This window comes from Meles meles, chromosome 6 (genome assembly GCF_922984935.1).
Source record: "Meles meles chromosome 6, mMelMel3.1 paternal haplotype, whole genome shotgun sequence".
NCBI classification, from domain to species: domain Eukaryota; kingdom Metazoa; phylum Chordata; class Mammalia; order Carnivora; family Mustelidae; genus Meles; species Meles meles.
The window spans coordinates 4,448,814-4,473,314 of record NC_060071.1 but is presented as its reverse complement, the minus strand read 5'-3'; the positions used below and the strand labels follow the sequence as shown (position 1 = coordinate 4,473,314).

The window sequence follows — 24,501 nt, the reverse complement described above, 5'->3', positions numbered from 1 at the left end:
ACCCATTTTGCATCTTTCAGTGCAACATCCAAGGGCTGGAGCCGGGGATGCTTGAGGCTCTGTCCCTCTGGGGAGCTTTCCTGGGGTGCACAAGTCAGGGGAGGGAGCAGAGGCGTGGTCAGAGGCGGGTGTTTTCAGGGGACCGGGTGCGGATGGAACCTACTACGGGAAAGTTGTCCCCGCATTGTTCTTGAGAGCACCTGTCCCAGAGAGGGGCCACCACGGGGAGGCCACGACCCGGGAGCTGTCCGAGAGAGGCACACGCATCACCCTGGTACCAGCCAGGTACCGAAAGGGTGGAAAACAGGACAACAGGCCCAAAATGGCTAAGCCCCCGTCCTGCTGAGCCCCACGTCCCCAAACCGGGACAACTCATCAGGTCAGTGCTCTCAGATCTGGAATCTTACACCAGTCAACCAGTCATCGTCTGATGAGCACCAGTGAGGTGACGTGCCTGAGGCCTTGCTGTCCCCCGAGAGAATTTAACCCGCCACAACCACCGGCTGCTCTGCCCACTGCAACGTCCTTGCGCCTCTCACTCGGCCCAAGTCTTTCATCTCGCACAGCTCCTCGGCGCTCCTTTCTGCCCGCGGGGCTGGACGCTGCCCAGTTCCGACAGCAGGGAATAAAGCCAATAAGATCTTCAAAATCTGCTTCGTTGAATTTTTTTTTTTTTTTAGACACAGGTAAGACGTTTATCTCTTCCTACCCTGCATGCCCCCTGACCTTGGGCTGAACGGGCAGAGGCGGGCAGGTAAAGTCGCTTTCCGCCGTACCTTGTGCACACCACCACGTGCACACGCACTAGCGCACTAGCGCACACAGCAGACAGGCCAGCAGGAGCCGGCGTCAGAGGAAGAGCCAGCCCCGGCAGAGTCGGGGCCCCGGGCACGGAGCCTGCATACCGTGTGCGGCGGTGGCCCTTGGGGACCCCGTAGGAGAGCCCCTTTTCCTTCTTTGAAGATCGCCCTGACTCTAAATCCAACCCACCATGACCTCGTCTCTTCCTGACGGCCGGGAAGCTGAGAGCCACGTTTCACGTGAATTCCTGGAAATGGAGTTTGCTCTTGAACATGACCTGTGTTCTTTCTCTCCCACTGCTTTGACTTTTCTGTTTCAGTAGTGTGTATTTGCCGAGTTCAAGTGTCCTCTAAGTATTCGGAAAGAAGTAAGGCATAAAGAAATGGTTTCAACAGGTCTGGGAACAGCTACAGAGCTAGACAGACGGCGCCCATCTTTGAGGGACCGGCCCCCGCCCACAGGTTAGCCACTCCCGAAATCCCCGTCTTCCCCATCGACCCTGGTTCAGGCTCCATCATGCGTTTCCACCAGGAGTTTTAAAACAAGGTTTCACGATGTAGGAGAGGGACCTCGGGGCCCAGCCCTGGGACCTACGTCCTCGTTTCTGCTCTCCCGTCGCCTGCTAGTGTGACCCTCGGCTGGCTTTGTGGTCGGACTCCTCCCGCCCAGGACCCGACCTCTGTGGCCACGTGTCTTCCGCCCACACCAGCTGGACCCTTTCCCTCCCCCTCCAGGCTCCCCTCCCCACCAGACCCCTCTGCCCTCATCTATCTCAGGGACTGCTTCCCCTCAAGATGGCACCTGTCATCACCCACTTGCACCTGAACAATAGCAAGTATGAGGGAGGTTCACAGAACGTTCCAGTGAGCGGCTGATGAGAAGTACCTGCTAAACCGGGTGTTGCTAGGCAGCGGCTCCTTCGGGGGGGGTTTCCTTTCGCTTCGCACGACCGTAAACCCGTCGTCAGCCACGGTCAGCCAGGGATGGCAGGTGTGCTGGTTCAGGGGAAAGCGGCTGCCTGCAAAGGTACCAAGAGCCCGTCACCGCTGACGCCGCCTCTTGCAGCCCGAGCTTTGTGGGGTCCCCCTGCCACCATTACCCCACACTAGGCTCCCTGTGCCCAGCTCCCAGCAGCGGTTTGCAAGTCTTCACTGCTTCAGTCTCACCAATCACCCTTAGAAACTGGTGCTTTTATTCTCCCTTGTAGAGGAGAACGCTGAGGCACGGGTGGTTAAAAAAGATCAATTGGCAATTGACAGATCTCCAGTTAGAACCCCCAAGCCCCTCCGATTCCAGAGGCTTGGCTCTGAGCCAGGAGGCGTGCAGGTAGGAACAGAACTGGGGAGATTGTTACTGACATGTCTGACACAGGGAAGTGAAATTCAACATTCCCACTAGGGCTGTTGGGGAGAGGGAGAGCCCTCCCCAAACCATGGTTAAAACAAAAATCTCATCACAAAGTGGTACGAATAGATTTAAGAACAAATTCGTAAAAAAAAAATGCATCGTTTGAGAGCACTGTAACTCATTGTCCACTCCTGTGTCTTAGCCAAGTTCTGTTCTTCTCCCCGAGTTCCTGTCCTGTCACTTCTCTTCATCTCAAACCTGGGTTCAGGCATTACCATCTCAGCTCAGGACCGTGAGATCGAGATCTGAGCTGAGATCGAGAGTCGGAGCTTAACTGACTGAGCCGCCCAGAGGCCCCATTCATAAATACACCCGTAAAAACTGTACAAACAAACTAATTCAGAGATGACTGAATAATCGGGGGCTGGCTGTCCCCTTCGCTCTGTTCCCTTCCACTGAAATAGCCAGACTTTGACATTTCAAAAGCACCGGGTCGGCCCAGCAAAGGAGGGGGACCAGCCAGGTTCAGGCAGGCTCAGGGCCAACCGAAGACAAAAACCTGAGTCCTAATCCAAGAACAAGCCCGAACCAGCTCTGGGGCCTTCGGTGGCCCCTCGGCTGGTTTTTCTCCATCTGTGTGGAAGCAACACGGGGAATCAATCACACAGCTCTCCTGGCGCTGGAAAGGAGGATGGAATGATACAACGTCCCTCAGGGAACGGCCCCAGTCAGAGCCCGGGCTCAGGCGCCCTGCTTCTCCTGGGAAGACAGTTAGGGAGGGCTGTGAGTGATGTCCCTGCTCGCTGGAGATCTGGCCTTGTAGGACGGGAGGATGGCAAGTGCGTAGGGCAGGGGGCTGGACTTGGGGGCGTGGCACCCCCTGCGCCCAGACGGCCTAGGGAGAGGCTGAGCGGCCATGGCCAAGCTGGGCCTGGGGGTGGCTGGGAGACTCTTGGGCAGACAGCAAAACAGGAGAGCGGCCACGGCCTACAGCTCCTGCTGGGAATAACGATGCCCTTCCAAGGGTGGTGCATGGCCTGTGTGAGCAATGAGGTGTCTGGCCACCGCGGTCCAGGGCGACAAGCCTCTAGCCTACTGGAGGGCATGGAGAAAACCCCTGAGCCGTCCCGTCTGCCTGCCACCAGACTGCTCTGTGACTCGGGCCTCCAGTCTCCTGTCTATAAAATGGGACCCCAGGGCCTTGATGTCCCCGGCCCCTTCCTGGCCTGGCTTGCCGTATTTTTCAGGGAAGTCACACAGCTCTGCTTCGCCACAGGGTGGCCCCCTTGGGTCCCCGAGGGCATGTGGCCCGGGAGCGTACCTGTGGTGTGGACTGTCACCGGGTCACTCCTGGCACTGGGGCCCCCCACGTTGAGGGCTCGCACGGACATCGTGTAGCTCTGCCTGGGCTGCAGCTGCACCAGGGACTCGCAGGCTGGGATGCCCACCACCGACCTGGGCAGAAAGGCAGAGCCGCAGTTACTGCACAGTGCGGCTGGCCAGCCAGCGCCAGGCCTCCGCTTTGAAGCTGGGAATTTAAACCCAGCCTCGCACCCCCGTCCTCCGACCACCAGCAGCACAGCCAAGAGCGTGTCCTCCCCACAGTCCACTTTCCTCGCTCCCTTGTGACTCCCGGTGTGTGCGGCCCTCTTCCCTCCCGGTTCCCCACCGTGGGGGCCTGGGCACCTAGCCCCACGCCTGGCGTCTAATGTCAGTGGAGGCAGGTGTGAGGTGGGATGCCATGGGCCCCCTGCTGTCTGCCGGGGGCTGAGGACCACCGACCCGAGCCCAGCCCCGGGCCCCCAGCAGGCCTCCGTCTGTGTTGGTGACAAACAGAAGCCCCCAGCCAATTTATTTAAATCCTACCAGACACGAATATGAGCCCATAACGGCCGCTGTCTAGTCCTGTAACTGCGAACCCTGCTTCAGTCCAGGGGAAAAGAGAAACCTCCGGGGTGATGCCCGTTTCCCGATACGACGCCCTCACCCGACGGGGTCTTGCTGTCCGGTCATGAAAGGCTGCGGCCCTGGGCCAGAGGGGCACCTTCCTACTTTGTTCAATAAACATGAACCAATTGGGGCGCCTGGGTGGCTCAGTGGGTTAAAGCCTCTGCCTTTGGCTCAGGTCATAGTCTCAGGGACCTGGGATCGAGCCCCACATCGGACTCTCTGCTCGGCAGGGAGCTTGCTTCCCCCTCTCTATCTGCCTGCCTCTCTCCCTACTTGTGATCTCTATCTGTCAAATAAATAAATAAAATCTTAAACAAACAAACAAACAAACATGAACCAAGCACCTCAGGTTCTGGGCGCCATAGACGGAGGCTCTGGGGAAAACTCACGTAGTCCCTGGCCTCACAGAGCTCACAGTCAGGCTGGGCAGAGGCACTCCTCAGGCCACCCCCGGGGGCAGTGGAAAGCGGTAACCATGACATGGTGACGGCGTACGACGGAGTGCCCGATGCCGCAGAGGGGACGCCCGAGCTGAGCTCCAAAGAATGACTTGGAAGTCACCGGATGAAACGGGGACGGGAGTCTCCACAGAAGAGCCACGTGGCAGGACGGAGCCCGGAAGCAGGAGAGCTAGAATACGACCCGGGGGCTGGAGCCACCCAGGGAAGAGAAGCTGGTGTGGGATGAGCTCGCAAGAAAGGGCTCGTCTGTGAGGGAATGCTGTCTTTTCTTCAAGATGACTCGTCTGTGCTGGGAGCGCGGGGACTACCCCACACCCCCCAGATCACCGACCCCCGCCTCGTCTGGGCTGGTGCGAGGTGTCAGGGGCTTCTAATGTATCAGCACAAACTGCAAAGGAAATCGGGATCATTCTGGTGGCCAGAGCCACAGGCTGCGCACTTTTGGGATCTACAGGACCCTGGGGCAGCTGACCCCAGCCTTCGCCCACCTGTGAGCACCTTCAGCTCTGGGGACCTGGGTTGGACGTGAGCCTCCCACAGCCTCCCAGGACGGGCACAGAGGTCTCTGTGCGCGCAACTCTAACCTCTATTGTTTTGGCTCAAGATGTCTTCCCTCCCCTTAAATTCCAGGTGGGGGAGGCTTTACGTTCCTCTAGCATCTTATGCATTTGTTAGTTTTCTTGTTTTCTATTTGCTCCCCCGATGGTCAGCGCCGCAGGGCAGGGGTTTGTCTGTCTAGTCTCCCAGAGCCCAGGCACCGGACCTGGCACCACTGAGGCCCACAGCATGTGCTGAGTGAATGAGAGGTAAAACGTCACTGGGTCGAGAAAGCCAACCCAAGGTTTAAAGCATTTATTCATGCATCAAGCACCTTCAAAGTACCATCTCAGCAACTTCTTTTTATTTTTGTTTTGTTTTTATGGTTTTATTTATTTGAGAGAGAAAGAGCATGAGCAGGGGTGGGAGGGGCAAGGCAGAAGCAGGCTCCCTACGGAGCAGAGAGCCGGACGTGGGGCTCGATCCCAGGACCCGGGGATCATGACCTGAGCCGAAGCAGACGCTTAACCAACTGAGCCAACCAGGTGCCCCTATGTTCCAGCAACTTCTCATGAAAACGAAACAGCCCCAGATTAAGGTTCCCCTGTGTCCCAAACTGACCTTCCCTCTGACCCCATGCACTTCCTGGGCTGTGTCACCGTGTCAGGCGTCAAGGCCTCTTGTGCCCAGCAAAGGCCCCCCGGGACTCACTCGGTCACGCCCGAGGCTTCGGGTGTTTCCACCTGGGTCAGCTCCACCGTGTACGAGTCCACGGGATTCAGGTTTCCAGACTCCCAGCAGATGAGTGCGGCCTCTTCGCAGCTCCGTATCTCTTTGCTTTTTATGATGGGAGGGGAAGGCGCTGGGTGCGGGACAAAGGGACAGAGGAGCAGCCGTGCTGCTCACACGCAGCCAGTGGGCCCAGAGCCCGGCCAGACAGCACGAGCACGGTCCTGGCACAAAAGAGATTTCCCCGCCTCCCCGCCTCCCGAACCCCCCTACCTCCTGACCCCCACCTCCCCGGATTCATGTATTGAAACCTATTCCCCAAAGTGATGGTCTATGGGGTCCCTGGGAGACGAGGAGGAGGAGGACATCTCTTATAAAAGAGAACCCGAAGAGCTCTGTGGCCCCTTTCTGCTGTGTGAGGACACAGTCGGGACTGAGCCCGCCGTCTCTGAACCCGCCGTCTCTGAACCAGGAAGGCTTCTCGGCAGACACTGAATATGCTGGCTCTGTGATCCCGGACCCTCCAGCCTCCGCAGCCCTGAGCAGTAATGTCTGTCGTGTATGAGCCCCTTGGTCCGTGCTGCTCTGTTGTGGCCACCCAGACGGACCGAGACGCAGGGCATCCCTTTCCCACATTCCAGGAGCAGACGGAGATTAGAAGGTTCTATGCCACTGTGGTTGCTTTTTGATATTTTGAGACCAACTCTGAGCAAATGTCCCTTCCACACTAGGAATACAGATTTGGTGCGTTCAGTGAAAGAAAAACACAGGTATTCCTGCCCTGCCAAACGAAGTCGAGGGCCCTGCCACAGCTAGAGAGCTGGGACTCCCGCGTCCCCTGGGGTCAAGGTCCTGCTGAAGGCACAAGTGGGCCCCGTTACCTGTCGTGTACACTGCGTGCTCACTGGCGGGGCTGGGGCCGGCGCTGTTCCGAGCTGTGACCCAAAATTCATACTGGGCGTTTGGTACAAGATTTGTCACCGAGCAGTACGTTTCCTTGACAGTCATTGTAAACGCTGAAAAGGAAAAAAAAGACAAGAATTCAACTCTAAAATCGGCCAGGTTAGTTGTGCTGAATCTCCCTACAGTAGATTACAGAATTGGCCGCAAACTCCCGCCATCCCTGCATGCGCACTCTTCCGCCGGGTGTTCGGTTTCCCCTGCCAGCCCTTGACAGGCTCAGCCATGGGACTTGCTGTGGCCAATGGGACAGCAGCAAGCAGGATGCTGGGAGAGGCTCGGGAAATGCCAGAGCACAGGGGCTTGTCTTCTTGCTGCTGGGAACACGTCCGTTTCCACGTGAACAAGCCCGAGCCAGCTTCCTGCACGATGAGACCGGGTGCCGTCCAAGTCACCCCATCCATCCCAGCCGCGTCCCCTGATCTGTAAGGGAGGCCATCCCAGACCATCTGGCCCTACCCAAGCTGGCCCAGACCAGAAGAATATCCAGTCAACTCACAGAACTACAAGAAATAATAAATGTTTGTCATTTTAAGCAACAGGTTGCGTGTATATGCATGGAGTAGGGTGGGATAGGGTATTGTTACACGGCGAAAGCTAACTGATACACCTCTGATCCTCCCCGGACTGGGAAGGCAGTGATAACGCATGACACCACCCGCTGATATCAGTTCATTACACGGCAGTCTGTCTACGAGATCTTCAGAGATTGTCGCGAACGCCCGGCACACTGGCTTCCTCCATGCTTCTGCCGTGAGTACCATTACGGAGGATTCACCACGAGAGCTGGGCTTAAACCAGGTCTGGCTTCTTGGTCCCTGATCTCCCTCCTAAAGTCTTCCTCTTTCCCTGCTCGCCCTCTCTGCTCAGACCACCCTCACCGTCTGCTCCCCTTAGTCTCACCTCCCTCAGCATCACTTAAACTCTCTTTTCTTAAGAATTCCCCTTCCTGGGATGATGCTAAGTGAGGTCGGTCAGAGAAAGACAATTATCATATGATCTCACTCATACGTGGAATTTAAGAAACAGAGGATCATTGGGGAAGAGAGGGAAAAATAAAACACCGTGAAATCAGGGAGGCAGACAGACTACAGGAGATTCTGTAGGAAACACACTGAGGATTGCAGGAGGGGACGGGGGTGGGGGGATAGGGTAGCCGGGTGATGGGCATTCAGGGCACATGATCAAACACTGAACTCTGCCTCTGGAACTAATGCACTCTACGTTAATTTATATTAACATATAATACATATAATATACTCTATGAATTTAAATTTTTAAAAAATTTCCCCTTCCTTCCTGGTCCCTGGGCAGAAAAACCATCCTTGCTTTCAGCACCTAGAACCCTCTACCAGCCTGGCCTGTACAGAACTCTGTGCGGGGAGCCTGCACTCTTGATTCTTATCCTGGTTCTGCCATCACCCAATGTGTCCCCACAGACGGCTCGTTTCTCCCGGGGTCTCAGTCTCCACGCCATAAACTGGAAATCCCCAAGGCCCTCTCCCCCAACCTTGCTCCAGCTCCATGCACACAGGATAGGCCCTTCCAGGCTAGCCGTGGTCCCCCGATTCCCCCAGGGGCTCAGCTGGGGCGGCTCTGATGTCTGACCGTCTCTTCTCAACAGGTAAACGGTTTATCTGTTACGTGGGGCGGGGGGCAGTGGCTACCCCAGGCTTAGCCCCACACCAGCCAGCTGCATTTCCCCGGGAAGAGGGTGGGCTGCCCACAGCGGAGGCGAGGGTCTGTTCCCAGGAGCCTGCTCGGTCTGAGAACACAGGTCTGAGCACCAGTGGCCCCCCTCACCTCTGTCACGGGTCTGGGGCTACCCTCTGGTCTCTACCAACTCAGGGCTGCTCTGAGAAGAGCCAGCCTACCCTAGCCTCGCACACTAAGCCCGTCCAGAACCCCGACAGCCCAGCTGGGCTCCTCCGGGAAGGGTGTCCCCACCCCTCATGCACACAGTGCAGCCCGGCCGTCATCCCGGGACAGCTGTGGCCCGACAGCTCTACCCACACTCCAGACGCCCTAGCCTGGCCTTGTGACTCGCCCCAGCCAACCTGCCTTTCTGGCCCTTTCTGCCATGCTCCCCCGCCTGCATCCCATTCTCTAGGTAGCCCCTAGATCACGACAGCCCCCATGAGCTGGATGCGTAGACTGCTCCCACCTCCGTCCTTCTGACTGCTCGGAGGGCAGGGCCTGGCCTCTGAGCGCCCTCAGCCGTTGCAGAGCACGGGCCTCACCTGCTTGGTCCTTCCCAGGCACGCTGTCCCTCACTGGCCGGTAGGACAGCTGATAGCTCTCCACGGTGTCGTCTGAGTATAAGCTCCAGCACACCCGGACGGAGGACCCCGTGGCGGAGTTGGGGGCCTGTGGGTTTATCACTGGAGCAGAAGGAGCTAGACAAGGACAAGGGAGGGAAACACACAAGTGAGAAGCCTTACGCAGAGGTGGGAGGGGAACGGCCCCCGTCAAGGGACAACTGGTCCCCCGGACTGATCTTTAGGCTTTAGAAGCGGAAGAAGCAGCCCAGACTGGACAAGGTCGGGAAGGTTGAACGTCCCAACCTTGAACTTGCGAGCAACGACCAGCATGTCCATTTCTGCTGACAAAGCCACACAAGCGTAGGGCAGAGGGGCCTGTGACAGGGACTCGGGCTGGAGTGCAGTTTGCCAGACTAGCCCTAGGCATGGGTCCTTTGACCCCTTCCACGCCATCCAACGAAGCAAGACAGCCAGGACCACAGTGGTGTGGCCGGAGCCCTGAAGTGAGCCACGGAGGGAGAGAATCCCTTCAACGGGGAAGCTCTGCTTTCTTTGGGGACGTGTCCAGCAGCCACGTATTTGTTACAGCCAGAGAGGACAGGGTTGGGTGCCGCTGTGCTTTGGAGCACCATCGTCTTTAGTCTACTGAGTCAATTTGTTCATTCTCTGTAGATTAGTACTTCTGCCTCCCTACTCCCCAGACTCACACACCACTAGGAAACGCTCCTGGTTTTTCCTCCATCATTCTGTCCCATGGCAGCACCTCCCTCCGACCCAGGCTTGGTACAACAATCTTCACTTCCGATGGTGACATTGCTCCGTCCAGGTAAGAGCACAACCAAACTCCAAGGAATTTACCTAGCCACAGCTCAGCCTTTCCTCTCTGCTCAGAGCCTGGAAGGTCCTAACATGGCAAAGGAGGGAGGAAGAGACAGAACCCGTATCCCCAACGGACAAAGTCCAGGATGGACAGCAGGGTCCTTCTACAGCCTGCCAGGAGCAGCCCCAGAGCAAGCACAGCAGGAGCTGCAGTGAGAAGAGGGACGGCCCAGGGGTTGGGAACCGCTCAGGAGACTGCAGATGTGGGCAGGAGGGGGACGGTCTGCACGGGACCTGGACTTAGGGGGGTGAGGTGTCCATGTGTCTCAAGCACTGACTGGGGTCAGTGACTGGGGTGATTGTGCCTCTCCTTCCACAGGGGCCCGATGATTTGAGCAGAACCATCCCTAGAAGGGATCATCCAATGGACATCACAGCTTGGTGAAATCACCCTTTGAGCCATGAGTCTAAAGATGGCCTCCAAGATTTATAATTAAGGATGTCCACTACAGTGTGGATTCTAATGGGGAAAAACCTAGAAACATCCCAGCATCCAATCTAGTTGAGGACTCAGTAAACAAAAGAAGGTTTATACCCATTAAAACAATGTTATAGGGGAACTTATCGGTACAAGAAAATGTTAGTCATAATTGTTTTGATAAAAAAAGCAGGTTACAAAAGAGAATAATTACCTTCTTATTTCAAAAAAATCTATGTAAAGGAAAAACCTAAAATGATACATATAACATTTTTATAGCATAGTTGAGTGTTGGGGAGAAATAGAAGGCAAGCAGTCAAAACAAAAAAGCTAAATTACAATATTATTCTTAGAAATAAGTAATTACAACAACATTCTTAACAGCAATCTGGTACCATGTGACGTGCCCTACACGTATTACCTCATGCAACCGTCACCAAAGGAAGCGGATACCATAACACCATACCATAATACCCAGGAGGTATTATGACGTCCATTTCCCAGACAAGGAAACCAAGACTCAGAGAAGGAAGGCAAGTTGCCCAGAGACACACAGCAAGGAAGTGGCAGGCCTGGGATTCTCACCGGCTCCATGGGATCCAAAAACTCATCTCCCAGTCACTGTGCTAGTTAAGTAAATAAAATTTGGGCTACTTACTTGGACTGACTCAGGCCGGCAAAGAGTCTGGGCAGACTACAGAGTAACAGTATGCCAGCGGTGCCTGGGGCCTGATGGTAGCTCCTTGGAAAGTGAGGCAGGCGCTTACCCTAGGGGAGGTCAGCCTCTGCTCCCCCCTTACACGCCATGAAGACGTGAAATGAGAATGGAAGAATACTTGTTTCTAAGTCTTGATTGTTTTTAGCCGTCAAAGGTCTAACTCAAAGCTCAGGGAGCGGAGCCCGCGGGAAGCGCGCACAGGGAGCGCGCACGGGGAGCGCGCACGGGGAGCACGCACGGGGAGCACGCATGGGGAGCGCGCACCCGGGAGGGCGTGAAGGGAGCACATGAGCTGCTCCACGTCGGAGAAGTCCAGAGTCTGGTCTTCAAAGTCGGGCTGTGCAGCGATCTCCACGTCTGTGTCCGTATTCAAGAACTTTCCAAGTCTGTGGGAACGAACGAGAACCAAGGGGCACCCCTCTTAGGGAGTGTCCACCGCACTGGGTCACCAGTGACACACAAGAAGGGCCTCTTTGCTGAATTCTTAAGTCTTTGTTTTAACATGCTGCCGGCTGCCTTCTGCCATCTGCTTTGGCGACTGACCCCGGGGGTCCCCAAAGGGGCCTCCAGGAGGGATAGGTTGGACTGATGTGTGCATCTGAGGGGAGGCGGGGGGCGCTCAGCTGAGGGCACGTGCAGGTGCCGACCTGGAAGCTTCCAGCCCCACACGCCACCCCAGGGCCCGCGGTGTGCAGACTCTGGGCTTTCTCCTCCATGGGGCCAAGCCTACTCAACCTGCTGTTGGTGGACGAAGGCCCCAAGCGTTCCTGCCTCCTAGCGGTCATGGGGTTTGTGAGGGGCCAGGGCAGAATCTGAAACCAGGTCTGTCCTTTGCTAGAACCTCTTCTCTTAACCCTTATGTGATCAAGCTTCACCATCCATGTTGCTTTACAGACAGTGTCTCATTTAATTCCCACAAAACTGTTCCTGCCTGCAGATAAGGACGGTGGGTCCTAGGCTGGCTGGACTCGCCCAGGGCCCTGGGGGGAGCAAGACGGGAACGCCTGTCTGACTCCACGCTGTGCACACTTCCTGCGGCGTGCAGCCTGGGTCCTGGCACAGTCGGGGATGCTGGGGACACTGGCCCCTGGTTCCTCCTGGTGAAAGGAGGGGCTCAGGGAGGAGACCCAACCACGGGCTTGCTGGCCGGGACTGGCCATCCACTCTCTTCCAGCCCTGGGGTCCTGAGATTCACAGCTAGTGAATCTTCCCTCCAAAGCCACTGCTATTTGACCTTGGGGCAGGAACTGGGCCCATACACCAAAGAGGAACTGAGTCTATCTGGGTAAGTAGAGGAGACAGGAACAGAACAAGAAAATACGTTTCAGAACAGAAGTATTACCTGTCAGCCATGGCCACAGCATCCTAAAAAGGAGGAGGAAAAGGAGAAAATGTCAAACTGATTTAGGAAAGAAATTTCTTTTTCGACTATATAATGATATAAACACATTTTAAAACTTGGAAATGAGGAGGGGCGCCTGGGTGGCTCAGGGGGTTAAAGCCTCTGCCTTTGGCTCAGGTCATGATCTCAGGGTCCTGGGATCGAGCCCCGCATCGGGCTCTCTGCTCAATGGGGAACCTGCTTCTCTTCCTCTCTCTCTGCCTGCCTCTCTGTCTACTTATAATCTCTGTCTGTCAAATAAATAAATAAAATCTTAAAAAAAAAAAAAACTTGGAAATGAGGAAAAAGAAAGGCAGCAGTCATACCCCCACTCCAAAGAGGCCACCCCGCCGAGGCCGTACTCTGACTCCGATGACTGGTGCTCCCGGTGCTCCCGGGGAGGCTGCGCACCCCCACCCCGGCCCCCCAGTCCCCTTAGAGATGCTCCTTTCTGCTCCGCCAAGACGGACCCACAGTCCGCGGAAGGGGAGCTCCATTGCCTGCTAATGGACGTCTCGGCTGCTTCTGAGGTTTCAGCGTCCCAGAGAGCAGCGAGAATGCTGTCGCGCGTGCCACGGCCTGCACGTTGGGGATTGTGTCTCTGAGATGCAGCGACGTTGTGGGACGAGTGGTTCGTGAGGTCTGCGTATCGGGGGCTCTCACGGAGCCTGCCAACGTGCTTTCCAGCTTCTGTCACGGGTCCCTTGTCCTGAGCAGGAGCACCAGCACCAGCACCAGCAGGAAGGAAGTACTTCTGGGCTTGGAGGGACTCCCACGGGGTCAGTGTGGAGGCCGCATTTGGCATTTGGGAAGCTTGGGTGGCTGAAGGCCCCCCTCCCCTGCCCCTCATCCCAGACACCACAACTGTCCCAGATTCCTGTGGGACCATGTGAAGAAAGGGGACCCCACCTCTGACCAAGATTGAAATTTCCACAGCCCAGCGGCATGGGGCCTTGAGGTCAGATTTAACTGGTTTCAAGGAAATAGAAAAGTTGATTGTGTGTGTGTGTGTGTGTGTGTGTGTGTGTGTGTTTGCGTTTATAAAGATTTAAAATTGGTGCCCTTGTAACTGGAGAGCTGGAGGTGCCTTTTTAGCCTGGACAACCTCCTCCCTGGGCCTCCAAGAGGCCACCTGAGCTGACGAGAAAACTCTCCGAGGCTGACGTCACCCAGCTCCCGGGCGAGGGGACTGGGCTCCAGGAGGGAGGAACTGAGGCTGGCGGAGGCCATAGTCACGGTGGCGGGAAGGGCTCGGCCGTGTTCGAGTCTGCTCAGCCTCTCACGGCAAAGCTGTGCAGAGACGTGGGCGACCGCCCGCCGTCATGAACATCCGGGAACCGAACGGAGGCTGGCCACGGTGGTCAACACCAACGCCTCCAGGCAGAGAGGAGACCCTCTAACCGGCCCCAGCCATGCCGTCCCTCGGGTTTGTGACCTCATGTCACCTCATGACTGACCTTGATGAAGTCAACCTTCTCCTCGTGGCACATCTCCTCAATGGTTTCCATGAGCTCCTTACAGGTGTCGAGGTTTTCCCCACAGCTGACCAGCTGTCCATACAAGGCTTCCAACTTGGCTTTCTTTTTCTCCCCCAGAGCTTGTATTTTTTCTTCGTATTTTTGAGCGAGTGTTTCCAAGATCTCATTGTAATGTGACTCAAAGTTTTGTTCTTGTCTCCCGAAGTTCTCCTGCAAGAGGGGAACGTCAGCCATCATCTCAGTGGCCGTGCCGCGTCCCTACAGAGCCACCGGGGCATGGAAACGTACCCACCCAGAGCAGTGGCAGTCACCCCCTCCCTGCCCCTGTCTGGTCGTGTCTGGCCGGGCTGCTGGGCAGGGGGCTTGGCAGGAACTAGGACCAGGAGCCGGCAGCTAGAGCCCCGGGGATAACCTCGGTGAGGAGCAGGGCGACCTCTCCTGGAAGCATCTCGCACCCCTCCCGCTGCGCCCTCACTCCAAGCCCCCCCCCCCCCCCACTGTGGCCACTGTGACCTTGGAAGGGGCGTCAGTGAGGTGTCAGCCTGCCGCTGCATCCTTGGACCTTAACACGGAGATGTTCACCCCGGGATATGCCCACCTAGCTTTCCCTCCTGAGCCCCCAGCGTCTCACGACAGTCACCTCCTTTCCCTGACGCTCTCATCACACAAATGCCAGGATCCCGCGGACCCTCACGTCAACTGAGAGAGGGCTGACAGGGAAGGGGAGGGAGGGCCGCGGCGGGACGGCGCTGTCCGGTAGGCGGGGGAGCCCAGGAGGGCAGTGCTGAGTCCGGGGGCACCGCAGAGGAGTCCCGTTCACACGTGCCCGTCAACGACCAGCCCTCCCGCTCGGGCTGGAAGGCCGAGAGTCCCGCGGCTTCTGATGGACGCCGGCCTCACCAGACAACAGAGACGTTTCCCAAGACGAGGCTCTCAGGACCGGCTCGGGGAGCACTTGCCGAGCGTCCTCCAGGAGCACAGCACTTGCTTACGATGGCCCCAGTGCTGGTGTGAGAAACTGTAGGACTCAGAGTCCCCGCTGGGGCGGACCGGCTTTGGTCTGACTGCGAGCGGCCGGCGCGAGTGTGAGGAGTCCGTCTAGGGGGTCGCACACGTCTCCCCCCACCACGACCTTACGCTCGAGCCTTGCTGTGCCCTGCGTGGGGGAGGAGTGCAAGGCCTCTTCCCTCTCACGAGCGAGCGAGCGAGCGAGCGAGCGGGGGAAGAAGTTCCAGCTTCACGGGAGAGGGGCCTGGGCTTGGCTAATCCACCCGAGGCGTGGGGGCTGCAGCCTGAGGCCGTGTTGTGAGCAGAAGCAGAGCTCAGCAGGAGGAGAGGGGGTGGAGAGTCTCCTCTCGGTCGTGGCGCGCCTTCCTTGGCTGGTGAGGCCGGGCGCTGGCGTCCCCGCAGTGTGGTAGATACCTAACGGGCTCACGCAGGGGACTGTGACACGTTTGGTGGCAGGCACGGAGGTGTATTCATCTTCCGAGACACAGATAAGAGTTGGGGACGCAAACGAGGAGGGAGGGGTGTCTTGCAACGCCCGGTCAAGGCTGGGCCACGGAAGAGCCCAACTGCCGAGCACGGCTGAGGCCAGACAGACAGAGGGGAGCGTGGGGTTCAGGAGGGGAGGTGGACAGGTAAGGGGTTCCATGAGGCACATCCCCAAGGTGCCCTGGGAGGGCAGGGCAGGAAGTTGGGGCAGATTCCCGGACTCGCAGGGGTCACAGCCGCTGACCCAGCCGCCTGCGGCACATGTGTCCGGGAGACCCGTTCCCCACACCCGCTCTTACCTCCACCGTGATGAAAACCTCCTCCAAGTGATTTGCAAAATTCTCCATCTCCAGAATCTGCTTTTCCAATTTGAACATGTTCTTGTGAATTTCATCCTGGCAAACAGAGGATGGCAAGGAGCCCTTCGCGCTCATCTCTCTCTTCCAGAGAAGGCCTTTTCCGTTCATACCCTGCCTGCCCGCTGGGGGTACGGGGTACAGAGGCCCGAGCCACGGAGCCACCGAGGCCACCCGCTTACCTTGGCGCTCTCCAGGGCCTTGTCGAGGGCGGTCACCTCGTGCTCCCCGTGCTCCTCGGAAACCTCCAGCGCCCTTACCGGAGCCTTGCAGGTGACGCAGAAGACCAGGGCGGCTTCGTCCTCGTCCTCCTCCTCGGGGATGACGTAGCACTCGTACTCCTCGCTGGCCCGGCCGTGCGCGTACCTGTAGGCCTCTCGCAGGTCCCGGCCTGGGCCAGCGGCGCCCCAGCCCGCGCAGCCGCGCTCGCCGGCCTCGGGCCCCCGTCGCCAGTCCCTCTGCGCCCCGTGCGGCCGCTGCTCGGCCATCTCCGTGCAGGGCGCGCTTCCGTCCGCCAGCTCGGCGCCCCACTCGGCCGCACCCCCGAGGCCGTACAGATGCACCAGCTCGTCCACCTCCTCCTCCAGGGCTCTCGGGGCCTTTCCCGGGGCCTCGCCGCCCGGCTCGCCAGCCCCCTCGGCCGTCTCGTAGACTTCCCTTCCTGTCCGCGTGGCCCCTTCTGGGAAGGGCTGCAGCCGGTCCTCGGGGTCATACAGATCCATGGGGTAGAAGTGGAAGTCCGGGGGAGCCCCCGCAGCCTTCCGGTCCATGGCGCTTCTGCACCTGTGGGCGCCTCCCGCGCGGCTCCTAGGACACGGGGAGAGGGAGGGAACCCGCTTACGAGAAGGCCATCCCAGTGAACGGCAGTTGGGTTGGGCTCCAATGTTTAAAACATCGCCGGAGCAGCTCAGCTGCAGTTTTACTTTGAATCATCCAGGAAGAGCGGTTGACCTTCTCCAGGAAGGAGAGGCTTTCTGAGCTTAAAGGGGCCAGAAATTACCAGAGAAAAGTCAATAGGTCCCTCTTGACTCACACAAACAGAGGCCAAATAATGGGCAGCGTCTCCGGCAAGAATTACTAAACATACGGTATAAATTGTGGGAAAAAATTAAGATCGCAATAAATTAGTGTGCAAGGACAATCCACGAAGTAATCACTTGGGCAAAACCATTTGGGAAATGGTCCGCCCTTATAAGTGACAGAGAAAGACTAAGTAAGATGCCATTTTGCCTTCCTAGTAAGCAAATATTTTAAAATACACGATTCCCCAAGGCTGAGTGGGGCCCAGCCGTGGTCCTGTGGGTAGGACTCACAGTAGCCCCGCCTTTCCGGAGGGCCAGCCGGGTAGCATGGACCAGGAGCCTTAACAATGTCCCCAGTCTTTGAGCTAGTAAGTCTCATCAGGATCCCGAAGGGAAATATCCAATACAAGGGGAAAATGTTTCTATAAAAAATACCCACCACAAATATTTTTAGAGGGAGGGGCAGAGGGAGAGGCCGAGAAAGCATCTTGTGCCGGCTCCACGCCCAGCGCCAAGCCCAACACGGGGCTCAATCTCCCAACCCTGAGATCGTGACCTGAGCCAAAATCAACAGTTGGACACTCACCTCACCGAGCCACCCGGGGGGCCATAAAAATTTTTATGACAGAAAAAAAAAGAAGTAAAACCCTAGTGATTAGGAGACCAGTTAACTCAACTAGGATATGCTTACTCTATAGAACACAACGCAGACTTTAAAATATTAGGGAGAGCAAACTTGGGAAAGACTTACGGTATGAATAAGTGAAATAAACAGAATACTCATTGTATTATACAGAGACTGTGATGTTTACCCTTTAATGGCGGCACGTAAAATCTAGAAAGAAATAATAAATGGTAGAAGTAGTAAATACAACATAGGGAGCGGCTACTGCTTACTGAGCGCTTACTGCGTGCTTTCTCCCAGCTCGGCCGGTTAAATACCCCCATGTGGTAGGCACTGCAATTACCCCCATTTCACGGATGACAAAACTGTGGCTCAGACAGGCTATCTGGAGCAAGGTCCTGTGCTGAGGAAGTTGTTAGGCTGGGATCTGAACCTTAGTCTGTGTGGTGGCCCTGAGACTGTGCCTGACGGAGGTCCGGCTACAGGGAGCTGAGGTGACTGGGTGTCCAGCTGCGCTCTGAAAACGTCATCTCACCGCACGAAGGACACACTTCGCATGGGCGTCTCCATCCAGTGACAGAGTGCAGCAGGGGCACTAAGGCAGATCGGTTTGACACGAAAACTCCTCTGAGGGCAGATTTTGGCCGGAGGACTCCTTGACAGCCTTGCTAAGCCTTTTTTAGGGTGCGCGGCAGACTGGGGTGACTGCTCCAAACCATCCTTCCCTCCCTCACACGGGGCCGGGCTGCATCACGGGCTGACGGCTCTTTCAGCCTCTCCCACCGCCCTCCCCATTTCCTCTTGGACACGGGCTTGCCCTACTCAAATCCTGGTGTATTAAGTCCCATCTGGTACCTGCCTCCTGGAGGACGTGGCTCACTCAGTCTGCTGGACTCCACAGTCCCTGCTTTCTTCTGGGCACACAACTGCCTTTATATCAGACTGTCCTTCATGACAGTTTTACGGACACAGGAGTCACACACCATACAATGCTCCTGGCAGAAATGCATACTTCAAGGGCTTTTGGTATATTCGCGAAAACGAGCACCAATGACCACAGTCCATTCTAGGCCATTTTCATCCCCTCACAAAGAAACACTGTTCTTCAGCTCTCACCAACCACATCCCCTCATTTCCACCAGCCCTAAGCAACTGCTAATCTACTTTGTCTCTATTGACTTATAAATGGAATCATACACTGGATTCGAAAAATGGAATCACATCAGTGGGATCATATAATATACTGTCCTTTGGGACTGGCTCTGTTCATAACAATGTTTTCAAGACTCACCCATGTTATAGCGTGTGTCAGTACTCACTGCTTTTTAGAGCTAGATAACGTTCTATTGTGTGGGTACATTGTGTTTTATTAACCCTTCATCAGCTCATTTGCACATTTCCCTGTTTTTTTTAAGATTTATTTATTTGAGAGAGAGAGGGAGAAGGGAGGGAGCACACAAGTGAGGGGAGGGGCAGAGGGAGAGAATCTTCAAGGAGACTCCCCGCTGATCATGGTGCCCAGTGTGGGGCTTGATCTCACGACACTGAGATTATGACCTGAGCCAAAAGCAAGAGAGAGTGTGTGGCAGGAAGGGGCAGAGGGAGAGAGAAATTTAAGCATACTCCCCACTGAGTGTGGAGCCCAATGCCGTGGATCTCATGACCCTGAGATCACTGTCTGAGCCAAAACCAAGAGTTGGATACTCAACCCACAGCACCGCCCAGGCACCCCTGTATGTTTCCCTTTTCATTTGGGTTGTTTTTACCCTTTCACTATCACAAGTAATGCTGCTAAAATGTTTGTGTACAGTTTTCGTGTGGCTATATGTTTTCATCTCTCTTGGGTAAATACTTAGAAGTGGGGTTGTTTGATCATAGGGTCACCCTACGTTTAACTGTCTGAGGAACTACCTGACCATTTTCCAAAGTGGCCGGGCCATTTTACATTCCTACGAGAGGTGTATGAAAGCTTGGATTCTACCACAGCCCTGTCAACACTTGCTATTATCTGACTTTTTGATTATAGCCATCCTGGAGGGTATGAAATAGTATGTCATCATGGTTTTGATTTGCATCTCCCTGATGAAGACTGATATCAGGTATTTTTTCATGTGTTTACTGGCCATTTGTATGTCTTCTTTGAAGAACTGTCTATTGAAATAGTCTGCCCATTTTTAACTGGGTTATTTGTAAGATTTCTTTATGTATTCTCGAGGTAGTCCATTATCAGACACATAATTTGCAAATATTTTCTCCCATCTTTTAGGTTGTCTTTCCACTTTATTATTATTATTTTTTAAAGATTTTATTTATTTGGGGCACCTGGGTGGCTCAGTCATTAAGTGTCTGCCTTCAGCTCAGGTCATGATCCCAGGATCTTTGGATCCAGCCCTTCACTGGGCTCCCTGCTCAGCGGGAAGCCTGCTTCTCCTTTTCCCACTCCCCTGCTTGTGTTTCCTCTCTCACTGTGTCTCTCTCTGTCAACTAAATAAACAAAATCTTAAAAAAAATGAAAATATTTTGGGGCGCCTGGGTGGCTCAGTGGGTTAAAGCCTGTGCCTTCGGCTCAGGTCATGATCTCAGGGTCCTGGGATTGAGCCCCGCATCGGGCTCTCTGCTTAGCAGGGAGCCTGCTTCCCTTCCTCTCTCTCTGCCTGCCTCTCTGCCTACTTGTGATCTCTGTCAAATAAATAAAATCTAAAAAAAAAAAAAAAAAAAAAATTATTTATTTGACACAGAGAGAGAGAGAGCAAAAACAGGTGGAACAGCAGGCTGAGGGAAAGGGAGAAGCAGACTCCCCACTGAGCAGGGAGCTTGATGTGGGGCTCAATCCCAGGACCCCGGGATCATGACCCAAGCTGAAGGCAAATGCTTAACCAACTCAGTGACCCACATGCCCCCATTTTTTTAATTTTTTAAAAAATACTTAGGCTCCACATTCAATCTGGGGCTCAAACTCATGATCCCAAGATCAAGAATCACATACTCTACCAAATGAGCCAGCCAGGCACTTCCCTCTTTATAGATGGTGTCCTCTGAAGCACAAAAATTTTTAAATTTGATGAAGTCTAATTAACTGTTTCTTTGGTTACTTGTGCTTTTGGTATCGTATCTAAGAACTTGCTGCCAACTCTGGGGTTAAGCCAACCTTGCATTCCTGGGATAAATCCCACTTGGTCATGATGTTTAATTTTTATACACACACACACACACACACACACACACACACACACACATATATTACTGGATTCAGTTTGCCAGTATTTTTGAGGAATTCTGCATTCATATTCCTAAGAAATATTAACCTGTAGTTTTCTCTACTTGTAATGTCTTTGCTTGGCTTTGATGTAAGGGAGATAATGGCCTCACAGAGTAAGCTGGGAAATATTCCTTCTCTTCTACTTTTTTTGGAAGAACTTCTGAAGACTTGGCATTAATTCTTCTTTAAATGTTTGGTAACTCACTAGTGAAGCTATCTGGGCTTTTCTTTGTGATTTTTTCCCCTTATTATTGATTCAGTCTATTTTACATAAGCCTATTCACATTGTCAATTTCTTCTTGAGTCTTTTGGTAGTTTGTGTCTTTCCAAGAATTTGTCCATTTATCTAATTTATTGGAAAACAACTGCTCATGGTATTCTATTTAATTACTTTTATTTCTGAAAGTTTGGTAATAATGTCCCCTCTTTCATTTCTGATTCTAGTGATGTGAGTCTTCTCTCTTTTTCTCTTGATCAGTCTAAGTAAAAGCTTGTCAGCTTTGCTGATCTCTTTAAGGAAGCAGCTTTTGGTTTTCTTGGATTTTTCTCATTTGTTTTTCTATTCCCCTCTTCATTAATTTTCACTATAATGTTTAATACTTCTTTCTACTTGCTTTGTTCAGTTTGCTGTTCTTTTCTCAGTGTTTTAAAGTGGCAAGTTAGGTTGTTGATTTAAGATCTTCTTTTTATTTATTTATTTTTAAATGTTTGTTTATTTATTTGACAGAGAGAGAGATCACAAGTAGGCAGAGAGGCAGGCAGAGAGAGAGGAGAAAGCAGGCTCCCTGCTGAGCAGAGAGCCCGAAGCGGGGCTCGATCCCAGGAACCTGGGACCATGACCTGAGCCGAAGGCAGAGGCTTTAACCCACTGAGCCACCCAGGCGCCCCAAGATCTTCTTTTTAAATACAGGTATTAATAACTATAAATTTCCCTCTAAGCACCACTTTTGCCACATCCCAATCATGTGGCAAAACTTTCGGTATGTTTTATTTTTACTTTTATTCATCTGGAATTATTTTCTAATTTCCCTTTTGCTTTTGTCTTTGATATGTTGGTTATTTAGGAGTGTATTTTTAATTTCCACATATTTGTGACTTCCCAAATTTCTCTGTTATTGACTTCTAATAGCATCTCCTTGTGGTCAGATAACATATTTTTGCATTATTTCTATCCTGTTAAACTTATGGATGTTTGTTTCAGCATTTGGTTTATCCTGGAGGATGTTCGATATGCCTAGAGAAGCATGGGCATTCCGCTGTTGTTGGGCGGAGTGTTCTCTAGACGTTTGTGACATCTGGCTGGTTTATAGTGTGATGTCCAGTTGGTTTATAGTGTTATTTGAGTCCCTGTTTCCTTATTTATTTTCTTCTTAGTCATCCTGTTATCAAAAGTGGAGTACTGAGGTCTCCAACTGATATTGCTGAGTTGTCTCTTTCTCCATTTATGTCACTTTTTGCTTCATGTATTTTGGTGCCCTGTTGTTAGGTGCATATACATTTATTTTTAAGACTCATTTATTTATTTTAGAGAGAGAGAGAGGTGGGGGAGAGGAGCAGACTCTGTGCTGAGCATGAAGCCTGACAAGGGGCTTGATCTCACGACCCAAGATCATGACCCGAGCTGAAACCAAGAGTCAGATGCTCAACCACCTGTGGCACCCAGGCTCCCTGCATGTACCTTTATAACTGCCGTATATTCTTGATGGATTGACCCCTTTTATTGTTGTAAAATGCTCCTCTTTATCTCTAGTAATACTGATATCAATACTTCAAATTGCCCTTCCACTCAGCCTGGAGGCTATTACTTATTTTATGTTTTTAAAGATTTATCTATTTATGAGAGAGAGAGAGAGAGAGAGAGAGAGAGAACCCATGAGTTGGGGGAGGAGCAGAAGGAGAGAGAGAATCCAAGCAGGCTCATGGGGGCTCGACCCCAGGACCCTGAGATCAGGACCTAAGCCAAAACCAAAAGTTGAACACTAGACCAACTGAGTCACCCAGATGCCCATGCCCCCCACTAGAGGTTTTTAAATTCCAAGGCCATGAAATCTTACAGGGCAATGTAATATTCAAAAGTGAGAGGGTGCAGTTTTACTTTTGTAACAAAGAGAGGAAGGGGTATTGTGAACACAGAACCTGCATGAAGCCTCAATGCCGGCTCATTTCAGGAGAGAGCAGCTCTGGGGAAGATTAAGTATTATGTGAAGCATCTGGAATCTAATACTGTTAAAATTATCCCCATCCACATATACCTTGGAAAGTCTTTATGCACAGATGTTGTGGTCTGAAGATCGATGGTGTAAATGCCACCCCTTGTAGGAACCGAAATGTGACAAAAGGAGTGGGAGGGAATGGCAGCAGGAGGGGATGGCCAGGTGGAGGGAAGGAACAGTGTATTATTTGCTCCACAACAAATAAAAACCATTTATCATCCTGCACAGTTTGTGTGAGTCAGGAGAGCAGCCAAGGGGAGGAAAAGAAACATTCTTTTGTAAGCTAAGTGGTTTCCAATTCTTTGCTTTCAACAGAACTGAAGGAGGATCTAATCAAGCGTCAGCTGACATACGACTAAAAATGATTTTTCACAATAGGTGACTATGTAATTTTTGGCACACATTTTGGAAAGAGTTCAAAGAGTTGAATGATAGTGCTATAATAATATAATTTGTAATTGCATATAATAATTCATACATGAAAATGTGAATTAACTTTTTTAAAAAAAGAAAAGCCCTACCCTGCTCACCAAGAGATGCATTTCCATTTCACGTTTGTTTTGTTTAATATTCGTCAAAATTAGTAATGTATGTTGTTTTGCTCATATGTGCCTACAAATTGTATTGATAAATTAATACAGAAAAGAGGTTACCATTTAGAGCCTTATTATTTCAGGAAAATAAAAAAAAATTTAAATCCCATGCATGTATTTTTTTTGTAGAGAAGTCTCATAGATGATCAATAAAAGACTTTCTAAATATAGAAAAACAACACATTAGGATAAAACTCTAAAACTTCTCTTCTGAAAAGTTAAATGTAAACACAAGCTCAAGAAGAAAAAAGAACAAGGTAAAATTTCTAATATTATAAAAGGTTATTTATTTATTTATTTATTTGAGAGAGAGATAGAGTGAGAGCAAGATCACAAGTAGGCAGAACAGCAGGCAGAGGGAGAGGGAGAAGCAGGCTCTCTGCTGTGCAGGAAGCCCGATGCAGGGTTTGATCCCAGGACCCGGGGATCACAACCTGAGCTGAAGGCAGCCACTTAACTGACTGAGCCACTCAGGCGCCCCTAAAAGAGGGTTTTGTTTTGTTTTTTTTTTTAAGATTTATACATTTGAGAGAGAGAGAGTGGAATGAGTGGGAGGGGAAGGGGGAGAGGGAAAGAGAATCCTAAGCAGACTCCATGCTGAGCGTAGAGCCCGACACGAGACTCAATCTCTTGACCCTGAGATCACGACCTGGGCTGAACCAAGAGTTGGATGCTCAACCAACGGAGCCACCCAGGTGCCCCATAAGAGCTTTTGTTGCATTTTTTTAGCACACTTGATGAAGGGCAGCAAACTGCAGTAGTATTTAAGAGTCCATTAAATAAATTTAAGAGTTATAAAATAGTTTTATTTGGAAATGTAAACATTTATAGCATGTCAGAAAGTGTATCTTTTAAAACTATTCATACCTTTAAAAATAATGGCTTAAGATATAATTTACACACCATAAGGTTCGACTTTTAAAGTGTACAATTTAGAGAAACCTGGATGGCTCAGTTGGTTAAGTCAGACTCTTGCTTTTGGCTCAGGCTTTGATCTCGGGGTCATGAGATCGAGGCCC

At 52.8% G+C, this 24,501-nt stretch overlaps 1 protein-coding gene across 2 annotated transcripts in view; it reads right to left on the bottom strand.

Moving 5' to 3' along the window:
* The window catches only part of FSD2 (fibronectin type III and SPRY domain containing 2), a 47,726-nt gene that overhangs the window by 10,677 nt on the left and 12,548 nt on the right, over positions 1–24,501 (bottom strand). For both annotated transcript variants that reach the window (XM_046008413.1, XM_046008414.1), the window contains 10 exons: positions 15,953–16,577; positions 15,714–15,809; positions 13,900–14,130; positions 12,404–12,426; positions 11,326–11,447; positions 9,026–9,181; positions 6,707–6,841; positions 5,808–5,958; positions 3,470–3,603; positions 1,687–1,819 (listed from right to left, as the gene is read on the bottom strand). In XM_046008413.1, the coding sequence (XP_045864369.1) occupies positions 1,687–1,819; positions 3,470–3,603; positions 5,808–5,958; positions 6,707–6,841; positions 9,026–9,181; positions 11,326–11,447; positions 12,404–12,426; positions 13,900–14,130; positions 15,714–15,809; positions 15,953–16,577 (1,806 nt within the window). The remainder of the gene's footprint in view (positions 1–1,686; positions 1,820–3,469; positions 3,604–5,807; positions 5,959–6,706; positions 6,842–9,025; positions 9,182–11,325; positions 11,448–12,403; positions 12,427–13,899; positions 14,131–15,713; positions 15,810–15,952; positions 16,578–24,501) is intronic.